The sequence below is a fragment of the Centroberyx affinis genome, unplaced genomic scaffold (assembly GCF_046629955.1).
Source record: "Centroberyx affinis isolate AG114_WGS23_722 - 3 ecotype Tasmania unplaced genomic scaffold, CSIRO-AGI_Caff_v1 ptg000294l_1, whole genome shotgun sequence".
NCBI lineage: Eukaryota > Metazoa > Chordata > Actinopteri > Beryciformes > Berycidae > Centroberyx > Centroberyx affinis.
In genome coordinates this window covers 8,343-22,750 of record NW_027278972.1, presented here as the reverse complement: position 1 = coordinate 22,750, position 14,408 = coordinate 8,343, and the positions used below count along the sequence as shown (strand labels likewise).

General features: G+C 41.0%; 1 protein-coding gene across 2 annotated transcripts; it reads right to left on the bottom strand.

Moving 5' to 3' along the window:
- Positions 1-368: 368 nt before the first annotated feature.
- acp2 (acid phosphatase 2, lysosomal) lies at positions 369-13,645 on the bottom strand. 2 transcript variants are annotated; one of them, XM_071515003.1, is made up of 13 exons: positions 13,469-13,645; positions 7,773-7,868; positions 7,475-7,561; positions 6,564-6,624; positions 6,178-6,269; positions 5,953-6,051; positions 5,367-5,456; positions 3,224-3,307; positions 3,075-3,123; positions 2,368-2,456; positions 2,085-2,191; positions 1,647-1,822; positions 369-582 (listed from the first exon to the last, which is right to left on the bottom strand). In XM_071515003.1, the coding sequence occupies exons 1-13, from the start codon at positions 13,556-13,558 to the stop codon at positions 437-439; spliced, it is 1,266 nt and encodes a 421-aa protein (XP_071371104.1). In that variant the 5' UTR covers positions 13,559-13,645; the 3' UTR covers positions 369-436. The 2 variants fall into 2 exon arrangements, with proteins under 2 accessions (XP_071371104.1, XP_071371105.1); XM_071515004.1 differs by having other exon boundaries at positions 369-579.
- Positions 13,646-14,408: the final 763 nt, after the last annotated feature.

The window sequence follows — 14,408 nt, the reverse complement described above, 5'->3', positions numbered from 1 at the left end:
AGCGGGATGACAAATTCAGTTTCGATGAACTGGAATTTTTTTCCCTGCTGCTTTTCCTCGTCTCAACAGCAATTGTAGAAATCATTCCGAATCCCAACCATCATGGTCTAGTCTTTGAGTTTGGAGTGCGGACGTGAAATTTCAGACATTTTTTTTTTAAAAAGCTGTTTAAAAATCTTTACTTTAAAAAATGTGTCAAAACAACAAAACGATTTCCCCCTCTGACCCCCCCCCCCCCCCCGAGCCTTTTTTTGGATCCGTTTTTCGGAAAAAAAATCAGACGGCTGACGGAGAGGCGGAAAACTCGTCGTGGGAATCCCCCCCCCCCCGACCCGGAGTTTTTTTGTTTTTTTTAAGAGTTTCAAAGGTCGTCGTCGTCCCCGCTGTCCCAGGAGGCGTGGCCCGGGCCTCTCTGCGGGAGGAGCTTGTGCGTCTGTCAGGACTCGTCCCCGGCCTCCCGGCTGACGACGTGGCGGTAGCCCCGGCTGCCGCTCGGCTCCTTCTGCCAGCACACGAGGCTGAGGAGGAGCACGACGAGGAGGAAGAGCAGGCAGCCGAACACCGCCAGGCCGATGACCACTTCTGAGGCCGGGTGGGGGGGGGGGGGGGGGGGGGGAGACGGAGAGAGGGAGGGAGCGAGGGAAAGAGGTGAAGGGTGGGAGAGAAAAGGATTAATCCCTTGTATTTTCACTGAGGAACATTAAGGACGAGCAATAATCTTTTGTTCAGTTTCAAGGGAAAATTCTTCTATGGAAATTAAGGATATTTTTCTCACTTTAATTTATTGCCTGGGCTTTGGAAGCAATGATCTCAGTAGTTTTGTACCTACATTATACCAAAGGTTGGTTTACATTTGTAATGTTTCTAAAGACTTGAAATAGAATTTTACATTAATAAATTTAACAAAATGTATCATTAACATTTTTAGATTGCAACTTAATACATTCTATTGTTGTAATTGTCAGCACCATTCAATACACCATAATATACCATACAATTTATATTCTATTTCTTTGCTTCACCCATCATTTAAGTTTAATCTTTTATCACTTTAGTCTTTATTTCCTTTATACATACACAAGTAAAACAAAAACACAAAATCAAAACATACAACTGCAAAGAGGAGGTTACAGTTTACAACTAGTAATGCAGTTTACAGTACTATTTCCTATAAATAACTTACATTATTGTCAATAAAATGATATAGTGCCGATGTCTTTATATCTAAACCTAATCCATTTGTCCCATTTTCTGTTAAACTCATCTTCTTTCACTCTTAGAGAATAAGTCATTTTTTCCTTCACAAATATTTCCTGTACTATATCTAACCACTGTCTATGTCTGGGTGGGTCTGTTTCAAGCCAGTTTCTTGTAATGGCCTTCCTGCCAGCTGTGAGTAGAATTTTGACCAAGTAATTATCTTCCTTCAACACCACTTCAGTTATATTGCCCAGGTATAAAATGGGAAATTTCTTGGAGATTATATATCCTAATACCTCATTCAATACTGAATTCACTCTATCCCAAAATGGCTCTATTTTTGGGCAACTCCAGAAGATATGTGCATGATTTGCATCTGTATGGCCACATTGCCTCCCATTTAAGTTTAATCTTATCTTATACCATGTGAGTGTGTGTGTGTTTACCTTTGTCTCCCCCATCTGAAGGCACTTGACACTCTTTGTCCCGGTCGTCTGCTATAGAGAGCTTTGTAATTTTCACAAAGTCCTCCAGGGGGCAGTCGAGGCTGCAGCCCGGCAACGGCACCGGGTACGGCGCCACCGTGCTGTCGTTCCGGTAAAACATCGACACCGTCACAGAGCTGGACGGACAGAGAGAGAGAGAGGGAGGGAGAGAGAGACACAGAGAGAGACAAACAGAGGTAGATACAGAAGGGTAGAGGTAGAAGATACAGAGGAGAGAGGAGAGAAATAAAAACAAAAATCAGTGTAATATCAACCCACATCTGTCAAACCCTAATAGTTAGATTTATGTGTTAACATGCAAGGTGTCTGTGTGTGTGTCTTATCTATATGCTGATTGTGTGTCTGCACTGTGTGTGTGTGTGTGTGTGTGTGTGTTACCCGTTGTCGTCTCTGTACAGCTCAATGATATGGCAGGAGGCGTAAGGTGGCTGTCTTCCATTGAACACATTCAAGCTGGCCTGCAGAGCTGCTACAGTGGTGTCATGCTGTGGAACCAACACACACACACACACACACACACATTAAACAAGTGCACATAGTTAGGAATATATGAAGAACACATCACTGCACTGCATTGTGTATGCCAAGTAATAACTGTAATCATTGTTACTTTTATAGACAGTAACTCTCGTACTGAGTTGTAGTGTTATCACTATCTCACCGCAGACAGCATCATCAGCTTGAGTCGCTGTTTTGGGTCTGGGACGGCCATCTTGGAAAGATTCTTCACTATCTCACCCAATAGGAGACCTGACAGAGAAAGACAGAGAGACACTTCTTTCCACATTTATCCTTCATTTAATCAAATAGTCTCTCTAAGGTCGAGAAATGTCAGTTCGGCCAATTCAAATACAATTCAGTCACATATTCCAGCAGCATACAGGCACATATATTACTTTTTGATATATACTTTTTGATGACAACTTTTTGATATAAATCACAATGGTGAGTGTGTGTTTTCTCCTTTGATAAATACAAGGCACTGTGGTAAACTGCGTCCAGTGGCCTCACAGTAGAAAGGCCTGCATGTGAATGCCAAATGTCTCCATAATTAAATTCAGACATGACTGTGGATTGTACAGTGCTTTTTATATTATCTAAACAGAGGAATGCTTTGTTTCTATACAGAAATTCAATTTATATGCACACAAAGATATGCAGTACATAGAGACAGCAAGAGAAATATTTATTTATGTGTTTTTACATGTTATTAGCATTCATCAGTGTAGATTGTATATAATAATAGATTTGCAAAGCACTTAAAAAAAAAAAAGTTTTAAGAGGTAATTTAAAAAATGCTAGCCTAAGCTCCATAGGCAGGTTGTTCCACACTCAACTACACACACACACACACACACACACACCTACCTCCCTGCAGCCGGCTCTTCTCTTGTTGTTTGTGGACCCCAAATATGACCTGTGTAAAATCACACATCACACAGTATCATCACATTACATCGGCACCGAATCAAGACAGTAAAGCACAAAAGAGCTTTTTTTTTTTTTACTGCCGTTACCTGAAATCCAAAGTCTTTGAGTATTCTGAGCTTCTCCATGACGTCAGGAGTCACCCAGTCAGGAGCTGTCAGGTTGTGACGGGACTGGACACACACATGGCAGAGAGGGTGTCAATTCTACAAAATCTGCTTTTGCATAATACAACCAAAGATTAATAACCATTTTTTTCTTCTTCATAGCATTTCGTCAGCAGTCCTCCATCACTATCTATTCCTGCCTTTCTCTCTCTCTCTGCAACTATCTCACACACTGTCGATAAGTTATTCTGTGGCACGGCTGTACACACTGACCCCGTTCCCCCTGATTCAACATTTAGCCTGTGTCTGAAACCTCACACTATTTTGGAGGTATTTGGAGTACACCAGCTCAGAATATCATGAAGATTGTTCCCTGAAAAATAAAAAAATATATATATGTGAGTGTAGATACTGATGACATATGAAGTGGGAGTAATATCTTGATATAGGTTTAGTATTATATTTGCATGCTATCCAGCAGCCGGGTGCAGTATGATCTTTCAGACACACCTACAGATTCCTGCTGAGCTGGCAGATGCTTGACGTATATGTGTGTGTGCGCCTGTATATATGTGTTTGTGTGTGTGTGTGTGTGTGTATGTGCACATGCCTGTTAAAGGAATACGCTGACTTCTTGGTGAATAAGTTCCTTGATCAGCTTGTGCTGTGAGAAGCTTGGTAGTAGGGCTGAACAATTAATAGAAATTTTATTAAAATCGCAATATGGCCTACTGCAATTTTCAAATCGCAGGAGACGCAATATTTGTTAAAGGCGAAATGTGTCAAAATACCATTTTAAATTAAATATTGTCGTGCTGCAGAGATGTCCTGGCCTACACATCATATTCTATAGACTTAAGAAAACATCTTTGTTTGGTACAGATCCCCGCAAAAATCACACCATAATCATTTTAATAGGTTTTTCAATGAAAATGAGAATAATGATGTAAAAATGATCATTCCCTCTAATATCGCAAATCATTTCGAAATTGCATTATCAGTCAAAATAATCGCAATAAGATATTTTTTCAAAATCGTTCAGCCCTACTTAGTAGCAGTTCTATGTATGTGTGTATTTACAGTGCTAAAGTGCTTTAACATGATACAAAGCTAGCTTGTTCCATCCACTAACCAGTGTGATAAAGTGTTAACATGAACTACAACATATAGAACAGATAGAGCACAGATTTGAAACTGCTACCAGTCTCTTTGTTGCACAACACTAAGTTGCTCAAAGGGTTTATTACCAAAATGTCTGCCTGTTCCTTTAAACTGTTGAGGCCACTTCAGTCACAAGACTAAACCACAGCAAATGACTTCCCATGCGCACGTACAGGCACACGCACGGCCTAGCAGCTGCCTCAGCAGAGTCCAGGTTTACGCATGACTTAGGCAGACTTCCCTGTCGAAATTCAAAGGGCTTTTGCAAGCAATCATAGCGATGATGCAGAGCAGCGGGCTACAGAGGGTCCTGCAACCAGAAGGTTTCAGGTTCCATTCCAGCAAACAATGATGTGTCCTGTCAAAGTGTCCTAGAGCAAGACACTGAACACCCTGCTCACTCATCTGGGAAAGAGTGTCAGCTAAATAGTGTTTCTCTGTTACCCTGGGCCACAGACAGAGTTGACCAACTTGTTCTAAGGCCCTTCCTGTTACAGAGATACCTCATTTCATTCATGCCAACCTGGACACACACATGTTCACTTCTTCCACTTCCCCCTACCACTGTTACCACACTGCATGCCAACTGGCTGGCCTCAAACACACTTAGCTAATGAATAATGAATGCTGAATGTATACTCACTGGTCAAAAATAATTCAAACACCAGTTTTCCATAAAACATAAAAGAGCTGTCACATGTTTGTTATGCAAAACCTGCACCCCCTGAATCAAATGCTGATATTTTGCCAATAAGTGAATACACTCTCCAGCTAATCTAAGGCAAAACCATATGGATTCCAATGAGAAGTGAACTGAACTGAACTTAAAAAAAAAAAAGATAATTACATCTTTTTTTGTTGTTTAGTTGCGTAGTTGTTTGTGTGTGTGTGTGTATGTGTGTGTGTGTGTGTGTGTGTGTGTGTGTGTGTGTGTGTGTGTGTGTGTGTGTGTGTGTGTTCTCACCTCGCAGTAGAGTGTGTCGTAAACGCTCCAGACTGATTCCACGTTAGTCTTATTCAGGCCCGTTTCATTCCTCACCATCTCTATAATGTCCTGAGGAGAGGAGCATAATAAGGTCTGAAACCACCTGCCTCAAGTGTTTAGGCTGCTAAATCTGGAACTCACTTTTAAAGACTTGCTTTAATGTAACAATCTTTTATTAATTGTCTTTGACCTACTTTTTATGGTTTACTTTTATGTTCTTGCCTTTATATATATATATATATATATATATATATATATATTTTTTTTTTTTACTATACTTTTATTGCTTTTGCTGTCAGTTTGATCTACTTCTGCTTTTTTTTACTCTTCTGTAAAGCACTTTGAGACTATAAAAGTGCTGTACAACTAAAGATTATTATCATTATAAACTAGAAAAAAAGACCCCGTTTACAGCTGTTGTGAGAAAAGTGCCTTGGCCTTTTATTCTTTTTTTTTCTACCATGTATAATGATCCCAAACTCTGAAGAGACATGCTCAAGACAAGGTGAGCCTCCTCTAGGATAAATTTATAGAGAGGAGAGGAGAGGAGAGGAGAGAAGGATACCTTGTATATATTGGTGACATTGATGAATTCCTCAGTGTGTTCGGTTTCATTCATCAGCTGCTTGTACCGAGGACAGTCTCCCAATGGGAATGAGAGGAGCTACAAAAGAGAAGGAGACAGAAAAGAGGGTGACAAGAGGGAGTCAGAGAGGTGAGACAAAGAGCATTGAATTTCTTTTAGCAAAGAAGACTGATGCACACACACACACACACACACACAGCATACCCTCTCTTGGTCTTGCGGTACAGTGTGTACAGGTATTGGCTGCCACTTTAAGTCTGATTTGAAGATCTGCTGACCACTGGGGGGGTAGAGACCTAGAGGACAACAACACTAGGAATAAATACCGTGAAGGCACAGGAGGAGGAAGACGAAGAGGACGAAGATGAAGAAAAGGCACTAGCACTGGAAAGAGAAAGTGAAGTAGGAGTAGTAGAAGGAAAAGAAGTAGTGGTAAGAGTGGGAGAAGCAGTAGTAGTCGTCGAAGGAGGAGTCGTAGAAATAGAAAGATGAGGAGAAGGAGTAGTAGTAGTGGTAGAGGAAAAGAAGATAATAAGAGAGTAGAAGAATATTAGCATTAGTAGGAGTAATAGTAGAGAACGTGTTCAGACCTGCCAGGTTGGCCTCAGCACTCATCAGGGTGCGATCGTAGTCTGTACTGCGAACTGAGATCTGGGGAAACACAGAATTGGCAGTGGGGAGATCAACTTTATTCACAGACAAACTCTTGACTCATCACAGTCTGTACGTGCTGGGAAATGATATCAGCATCAGCAAGTAACACACCGGAGGACCAAAAGACTTCACAGCCTTGTTACGGAGTCGGTGCTGCTTTGCATCTTACCGGCTGACAAGCAAAACCGGCATTTCCATGTGACACTCGATATGCACCTCAGCGTTACTGATAGTGCAGTGCTGTCCAGAGCCATAACCCGAGTTTCCATCCAGGAGTTTTTATGCAAAGTTTGACGTACTGAATTGAACAGCTGTTTGGTCAGATCATACTGTGAAGTGTTGGCTGCTAAACTCCAACAATGTCCTTCACACAGGATTCCCACTCGGCCCGAAAAATTCCATGATCTTTCCATAACTAAGCTTGACCTCTTCAATGAACTAAAAATGTTATTCCTTCCTGGTTTGTTAATGTTTTTCTACAAGGGTGAACAGTCTGGTTTCCACTACAGTTAGGCTGAAAACCTCCATCTAATCCAATCAATGTGTGAAACAAGTTGGAAAAGACATTCTGCTATATTGCTGTAAAGTGACCCAAAACTCTCTGATATTCCCTGACTTCCAAAGACAATTTATCAAATTCCCTGACTTGGTCTCTAAATTCCATATTCCATGACCAGTGGGAACCCTGTTCATAACACCGACGTGGTAAGAGGCCCACTCTTCTAAACATCAGCTGAATCACAGTCTGTCTATATAGGCTGGTGTGGTGTCATGTGATGACAAAATTGAGGAGGAGAGGAGAGGAGAGGAGAGGAGAGGAGAGGAGAGGAGAGGAGAGGCCATCTACCTCGTGTCTGTCATAGGATCCGTTGAGGAAACCTTGGTATCGCTTCCGAAGAAACTGGCCCAGCTCAAAGTGCTGCTCCATCCCCACCTAAACAGACACACACACAAAACAAGAGCAAAAAAAACAACAAAACGCTGAGTCTAGTCTACCTTGGTGCACATCATAAAATCCATGTGGGTTTGGAGTGGGACAATAAGGCTAAAGTAGCAGAGTAACAGTCGTAAAATGGAAAATAAAATCAGAGCATCAATCCAGCGTGTGGCGATTTTTCTCTTTTTCAGTTGGACGGATCCTTTACCTGTGACAGTTGTCCGAAGCCTTGTGGCCAGGCGCTCTCTTGGTAGCGGTCGGTGGGGTAGGCCTTGACTGGTGATCTGTCGCCATGCCGAAACAGCTGCAGGGGGGGGAGGAGAGAGAGATTTTAGGCGACACCCTAGATCACAGTGTTTCCCCACCATTCATTCAGCAATTGTGTGCAACCACAGCAAGAACATTTCCACCACTGCTAGAGAAAATGTGGGATTAGAATAACATATAATTAAACCCAAATTCCCTTTAAAACCACAGGGGATATGTTGCAATGCGCTGCTAAAATATGTCTTCTTTGGATGCTTTATCATTGTAAAAATTGTGCTATAATCAAAACAGTGAAAGATGTGGACACAAAACTAAAATTACCCCCAGGGCGGCACTGCTACATTACAATTACATAAGAGAAAGGGTTTAGTGGTAATAACACTAATAGAATTGGATATCATTGGGAAAAAAATTGTGAGGTCATCCTATTAAATGAAACCATATTTCACTAGAAGAGAGGAAGAGTGTGGAACGACAAGTATCGGAAAACATCTCAACCAAACATGAGGCCAGACTGAGCAGCAGTAGAAACCTTAGTCCTAGTTTTGTCTGTGTCACTGTCCGTCATAAAATGCAGTTGGTTGACAGTAAACATCTAGGCAAGTGGATGTTGTTGAGCAGTGCCTGGGGCTGCATGTCTGCTATGGAAATAGTTTTAACTGGAGCGTTCTCTGAAGGTGGCAACTTTAAAATTTGCTGGTCCCCAAGACAAGAAGACTAGTGTTTGTCAGTACTTGAGAAAATAAGTATCTAGAAGCCATGAAACCAACCACAGAAAACATGTCATCTTAAAACACCATTGAGACTCCATTCAGGAAAGGCGACACACAAAGTTCCACTAGGCAACATGAACTTTAAAATACAAAACTACATTTTACATAACATTCTTCTATAAAGCTAAAACTAGATGCATTTCTGACTACCATGTGCTGAAGGCCCGCCACATATAGTAAATATAACTGTCGAGTTCAGTCTGTTACACACACAGTGACACCAGCAGCCTAGTATGATTATAACACCTTGAGCCCAGTCCATTCCATCAGCCCTCCATCTCCAAACCATGCGGTCAAGAGGCCAAAGCCAAATGAGGACAAACAATACCTGTAATCGTCCACATCATTCAAAGTCACTGTGCCTTCAATGCGTATATGGCTCTATAAAACTTTGCATCTATCATATCATAGCTTTCACCTGAATTCACGTGGTTAGTCCAGGCCCTTCACTTTAGTCTCTAGTTTAGCCTGAAGGTGGTTACCCTCTATAAAACAAAAACAGATCAGTCTTAATTTTTATGCGAGTCTGACATCAAACTGGTCTAACTAGGGTGTGATACACCAGTCTGAGGCTTAGAGAAGTCAAACTGTTTATGCAACTGGCCCCAAACCTTGAACTGCTCCTTTGATAATAAAAAAAGAACAAACGTTGTGGACTCAAATGTTTGAGCTTTCACATGCAAATGGGCATTGGTACAGAAAACCAAAAGAAGTATCTATAGCCTGTAAAATCAGTCTGGTTACTGTAACTGTAACTCAGACTCCGATTCAGTGCCAGTGAAACGATTTCAGGTTTTGATCTTGATGCCACCACAGAGAAATGTGGCTTTTCAGGTTTCTGGCGTTGGGAAGGTTTCCCATACTCACAGTTTGACTGAACTGTCCCAGATAAGTAGAATAACATGTTAACTCTATTTAAGGCTGGATTATCCATTTAAAGCACCTCGCCTTACCTGCACCATGATCCATTTATATCTAGCTAGCAGGCAGCTAGGCCTAATAGCATATAGGTGTTGTAGGTCACAGTTTCTAGGAATCAGTTAGCTCCTGCAACAGCTGCAACAACAGTTTGCATAACACCTTTGATATGAGAAAATCAATTTCGACCTCTGTTCCAGAGCTGGTGGACAGTCAACTACAACTGCCCGCACCCCCCTTCACTTCCCCACAACCAGATCGCCCTTATATTTTAACGTCATGTGTGCATGACCTAACACCTAAGCTTCATGATGCTGCTGTTTTAACTAGGGAATACATGACCGTGTCCCAATGCTATTTCAATTCTCACATCCCTGATGGATTCCACGACCACAACACTAAAAAACAGAAAGTGAGTAGTATCTCTGTATCCAGTAGCTTTGGATACAGGCTTTTAAGATACTAGTGATGAGTGCTTCATAAAACCTTTTCTCAAATATCATTATGGATGTGACGTTTTGTGGTACTATCCAACTCCTTTATATGGATGACTGTAGCATTCACAAGTAAAGAATACTTTACCTAGAATACTCTGAAAGAAGGACTAATAACAATGTCAAATTTTGGTACCCTTGCATCTTAATTTATAGCAAAATGTCATACATGTCTATAAAGGACATGTTAATAAGTTTGTATTTGAAAAGCCATGTTCACTGGAACAAATATGAAAGGCTTATGGTAATAATCTGTGACATTGTCATGTTCTGTCCATCACCAATAGATATCACACAACAGTGATTCAACCTGCAGCCAGTTCATTAAAGCTTTTCTATTTGTTGTTCTAAACACCTGATGTCTGGTAGCTCTTTCCTGGGAAAAGTCCTCTGCCGCACAGGAAGTGCGTTTTATGCTTCCAGGTTAATTTGGAATACACAGAAGAAGAACTGGGTAGTTAGCATGAGCAGTGATAGCCACCGTGGCTGAACAGACAAAGAAAAGAGAAACTCAAACTACATCAACAGAAAATCCAAGGAGAAAGACGTCACAGTACTGGACACACTGTTTGATTGACAGGAGATCTCTGGGAAGTGCAGTGCAGAAACGGCACCAAAGATGTCCTGAAAAAATCCAAAAGCGAGGATCTCACAGATTACCACTTCAAACAACTTCACTAGTATTGTATTCAATGGAAAGTCATACGGTGTTAATGCTGATTTAGAAGAGAACTTTCCATGACACCAACAAACTTCCGGGGGAAACACCGGGGGAGATACCATCGCGCAACATTAATCACTCGTGGTCTAGCGTCAACCTCAGTGCATGGAAAACCATTAGTTAAATCTCACAACTAGTCACAAAACATTCTTTAACAGACATGCTAAAGAGACATTACCCGGGGTGAACTCTGAGCTGCAGAAACCTTGTATCTCCCAGTTAGTTGGGATTCTTTGAAAAGTTGAATTCAAAGTTTAGAAGATACACCGAGTAAGTCTATGAGAGATATCACACCCTGCCACTCTGTGTTCTCTAATTGGATGTGAGCTGACGACTTCAAGCCAATGTGCATTCATTTGCATGGCTGCATAACTCACACACCAGCACCACCCTGCAGGAACCTCCTATCTAATAAAGTCTTGCATGGAAAAGCCTCTGTCTTGGACGGTATTTCCCGGCCTTTACAGAGAAGACTTCATGTGCCATTCAGGGAAACTCTCCTGGTCAAGTGCAGTAAAAACAGGACATACATTAAATGCACAAATGTGCACTTAAGGAAGGATTTTGTGGGAATGCGCTGAGTTTTGTGTGGAGAAGAAGAAGGGTTGAAGACTCCTCTAAGAGCAACCGACAACCTTTACAGTTACCATAAGGCTACAGACACCCTTTCAAAAACTTAAGACAGATATACACAATATTTTGCATGAGGCTTTGGGAGGCACAGTTATATCACTGTTGGCATGAGAAAACCTTGTGACTCATATTTTGGTGATTTTAACGCTTTAACTTCACTTGAACAATTACATGGTTCTCTATGGGTTGAGAAAATTCCATGGGCCCTTTCAAAAATTGGAAAAACTCAAAAATACATGGTGGTCAAGCTAAAAACAAGGCTGTTATTCTTAGTTCCTAAAAATTTTGGAGATACAAGGTTTTTGCCCCACAACAATACTTTAATTTAGGTTGTCATAAAAAAAAAATCTTAGGTGAGCTGTTAAAATTGGCAGGGGAAACCCTACCCATCATTACCATCGAGTGGGAAAACCTATATTTATTTTTTTCTTCATTTTTTTAATATTCTTTCCTGCTCTGTATTCTAATATGCTGCAGATTACACCCAAATTCCCCCCCAGGGAAGTGAAGGAAGGACTAAGAAAGAAAAATAAACAGGAAGACTAACTAGGCATCACCTGAGAATAAATGGGAACTAGGCTAGTCCAGCCAAGATGCATTCACTTTGCATTGTTGAACGTGTCTCACATCCAATATGAAGTACTGAGTGGAACCAATGCTTTGCTATTATTTCACTGTTTGCGTGCGATAGCTGCATATATCTGTATTTGGATTAAACAACGTGCACTAATGTAAAACTTGCCTTGTTGTTCTGAAGGTTAATACAGGTGAGGTGCGTAGCATATAAACAAGACACTCATATAATCAAAAATCCCTCTCTGTAACACTGCATTTTCTGACTGAAACATTGTACAGTTGTCATTCATGATGAGCTGCCAATAGGTCCTGGGCATGCCAGCTGCTTTTGCATTGTTGACCAAATACTTTAGCAAGTGCTTCCTCAATGTTATTTCCCAGAAACCGAAAGATGAACACCCATGCACTCTAACAATGTATCAGGATCATGAAACTCTTTCACGAGGGCAGTTCATCTATTACAGTAGAAAAACACAACACTGGTTTGTACATGCCACGAAACATATCAAGTTAGCCAACACTGCCATAGAGATTAGATATGACTGAGAATATTGCCATTTACTTAATACAAGTTAGCTAGTGCAAAATTTCCTTTTGTGTTTGTATTGTCACTAGTGTTGACATGAGACAGTCACATGACAGGATGACTTTCTGACTTTCTGACAAAAAAAAGTGCAAAAAGTGCCTACTGCTAGCTTAGCCAGTACTGTTGATAGGATTAAGTTACTGAGGTCAGACACAAACACATTTATTATGACATGTAAGAGAGCTAAAAGTCTGCAAGGCTGGGGTTGTTGGTTAGCTAGCCGTCTGCCAATTCAGCCCTGGCTACTAGAAGTAAAGATAACGGCAGGTACCTGATACACCATGGCTGTCAACACTGCCTCATTATTAACGACTGACTATATTTTAACAGGGTTTCCAGCAATTTCAAAAAGGTTTTAATATTACAAATTGGCCGAACTGAAAATGGCTCTTCGTATCAGTAGTCAGTCTGTTCTCTTCGAGAGACCGCCACGCCAAACTCCATTCAATAATTTGCCAGTTTAATGTTGTTTTCAATATCCTCAAACATGCCTTATAAAACATGCCCCCCCCAAGACCTTTTCTGAAACCTTAAGAGCCGTTTCTCGGGTAACCAGGTATCCAGTACACCAAGCTGCACTTATTTCATTAAAATTTAAATTTTTAGAATTGTCTCGCCTGTTATCTTCCTCCACCAGAATAAAGCGTGGTGGGCGATAGCGAGCAGTGTCAACCAATTCTAACTGTGTTTTTTTTATTAATTCAGTGCTGTTTGGTGGATCATTGATAAGCCGAATTCAATAGAAGATGCCAAGCATCCGAAATATGACTTTGTTGTGTTCTACCAGGTATATACGTTTGCCGATGAACAAAGCAGCATCAAACTGCCACATTATTGAATAGTGCGCCGTGTCCTCCTCTCCATACAAGGGAGAACGGGACGTATCGGGGCTGAGCTTAACCCAGTTTTTCCTCACCAGTGGTTAACGTTACTCACCACAGTCACGTATGCTAGTTTTCTTTCTGCAGCAACCTTTCCCCAAACAGAGCCCAAAGTCAGGAGTAAGACCACCGCACTGGAGACCATGGTTTCTTGTGTCTAGCTAGCAGAATTAGCTAGCTAACCAGAGACCGCTGACAGTTACTTGACTATCTCTTCCTTGGCTCGACAGGCTCGACCGTCTCCTGCCTGAGCTGCAGCAAGCTAGCGAAGGTTATCCACAACAAGACCGGAAGTTAAAAGCACAAAAACATAAAATGTATCACTTTACAGAACAACTGCTTTCTGAAAAATGTGATCTATTTACTACATATTCCGTTTAAAGTGCATTCTTCGTTTTCTTCCTTTTCCTCAACATTGGCACTTTTTGAAAAACGTAGTTCATCAATACGCATTTTATTTTGAAATGTATAACCGGAAGTCATGTTTTTTTAGTTAGCTTGATGCTGCTTCCTGTCTGCTGTCACGGTGGAGGGAGGAAAAAGGAAGTGACGCGCGCCGTGCACGTGGCCGTCCAATGGTCCACCAATCGTGTGCATGTGTCAACAAATAAAGCTAGGCCTAGATAGATAGATAGATAGATAGCCTACAATATTTTTTTATTCAAACCAATAGAATTCTAACCTCATAGAATTCTCTTAAAAGTCACCAAAACTGTCCATTTCAGGAGTGCAATTCATTGACACTGTCCAGAGTCTTTTACTTACTTTTTTTTTTATTGAAAGAGATAGACATGCAATGGAAATACACATGGACATAGGCTACAATACAAATACACAATACAAAAACACAAATCAGAGAATTCAATCTATCATCATTGATGTGTGGGGGTATTACATAATTTTAAGATAAAATTTTGCAACAGATAATATGGTTAAACGCTAATTGTATGATAGACAAAAAACCTATTTATATACGAGATATGGTTGTAAAGGCT

What these genes read in the sequence shown, in the direction of transcription:
- acp2 (XM_071515003.1), bottom strand. Translation starts at nt 13,558, where the DNA reads ATGGTCTCCAGTGCGGTGGTCTTACTCCTGACTTTGGGCTCTGTTTGG. An exon ending in ATGTCACCAATATATACAAG is followed by an intron (nt 5,457 to 5,952) that starts GTATCCTTCTCT and finishes TCCTCTCCTCAG; the next exon opens with GACATTATAGAGATGGTGAG. An exon ending in GAAGAGCCGGCTGCAGGGAG is followed by an intron (nt 2,457 to 3,074) that starts GTAGGTGTGTGT and finishes TTTCTCTGTCAG; the next exon opens with GTCTCCTATTGGGTGAGATA.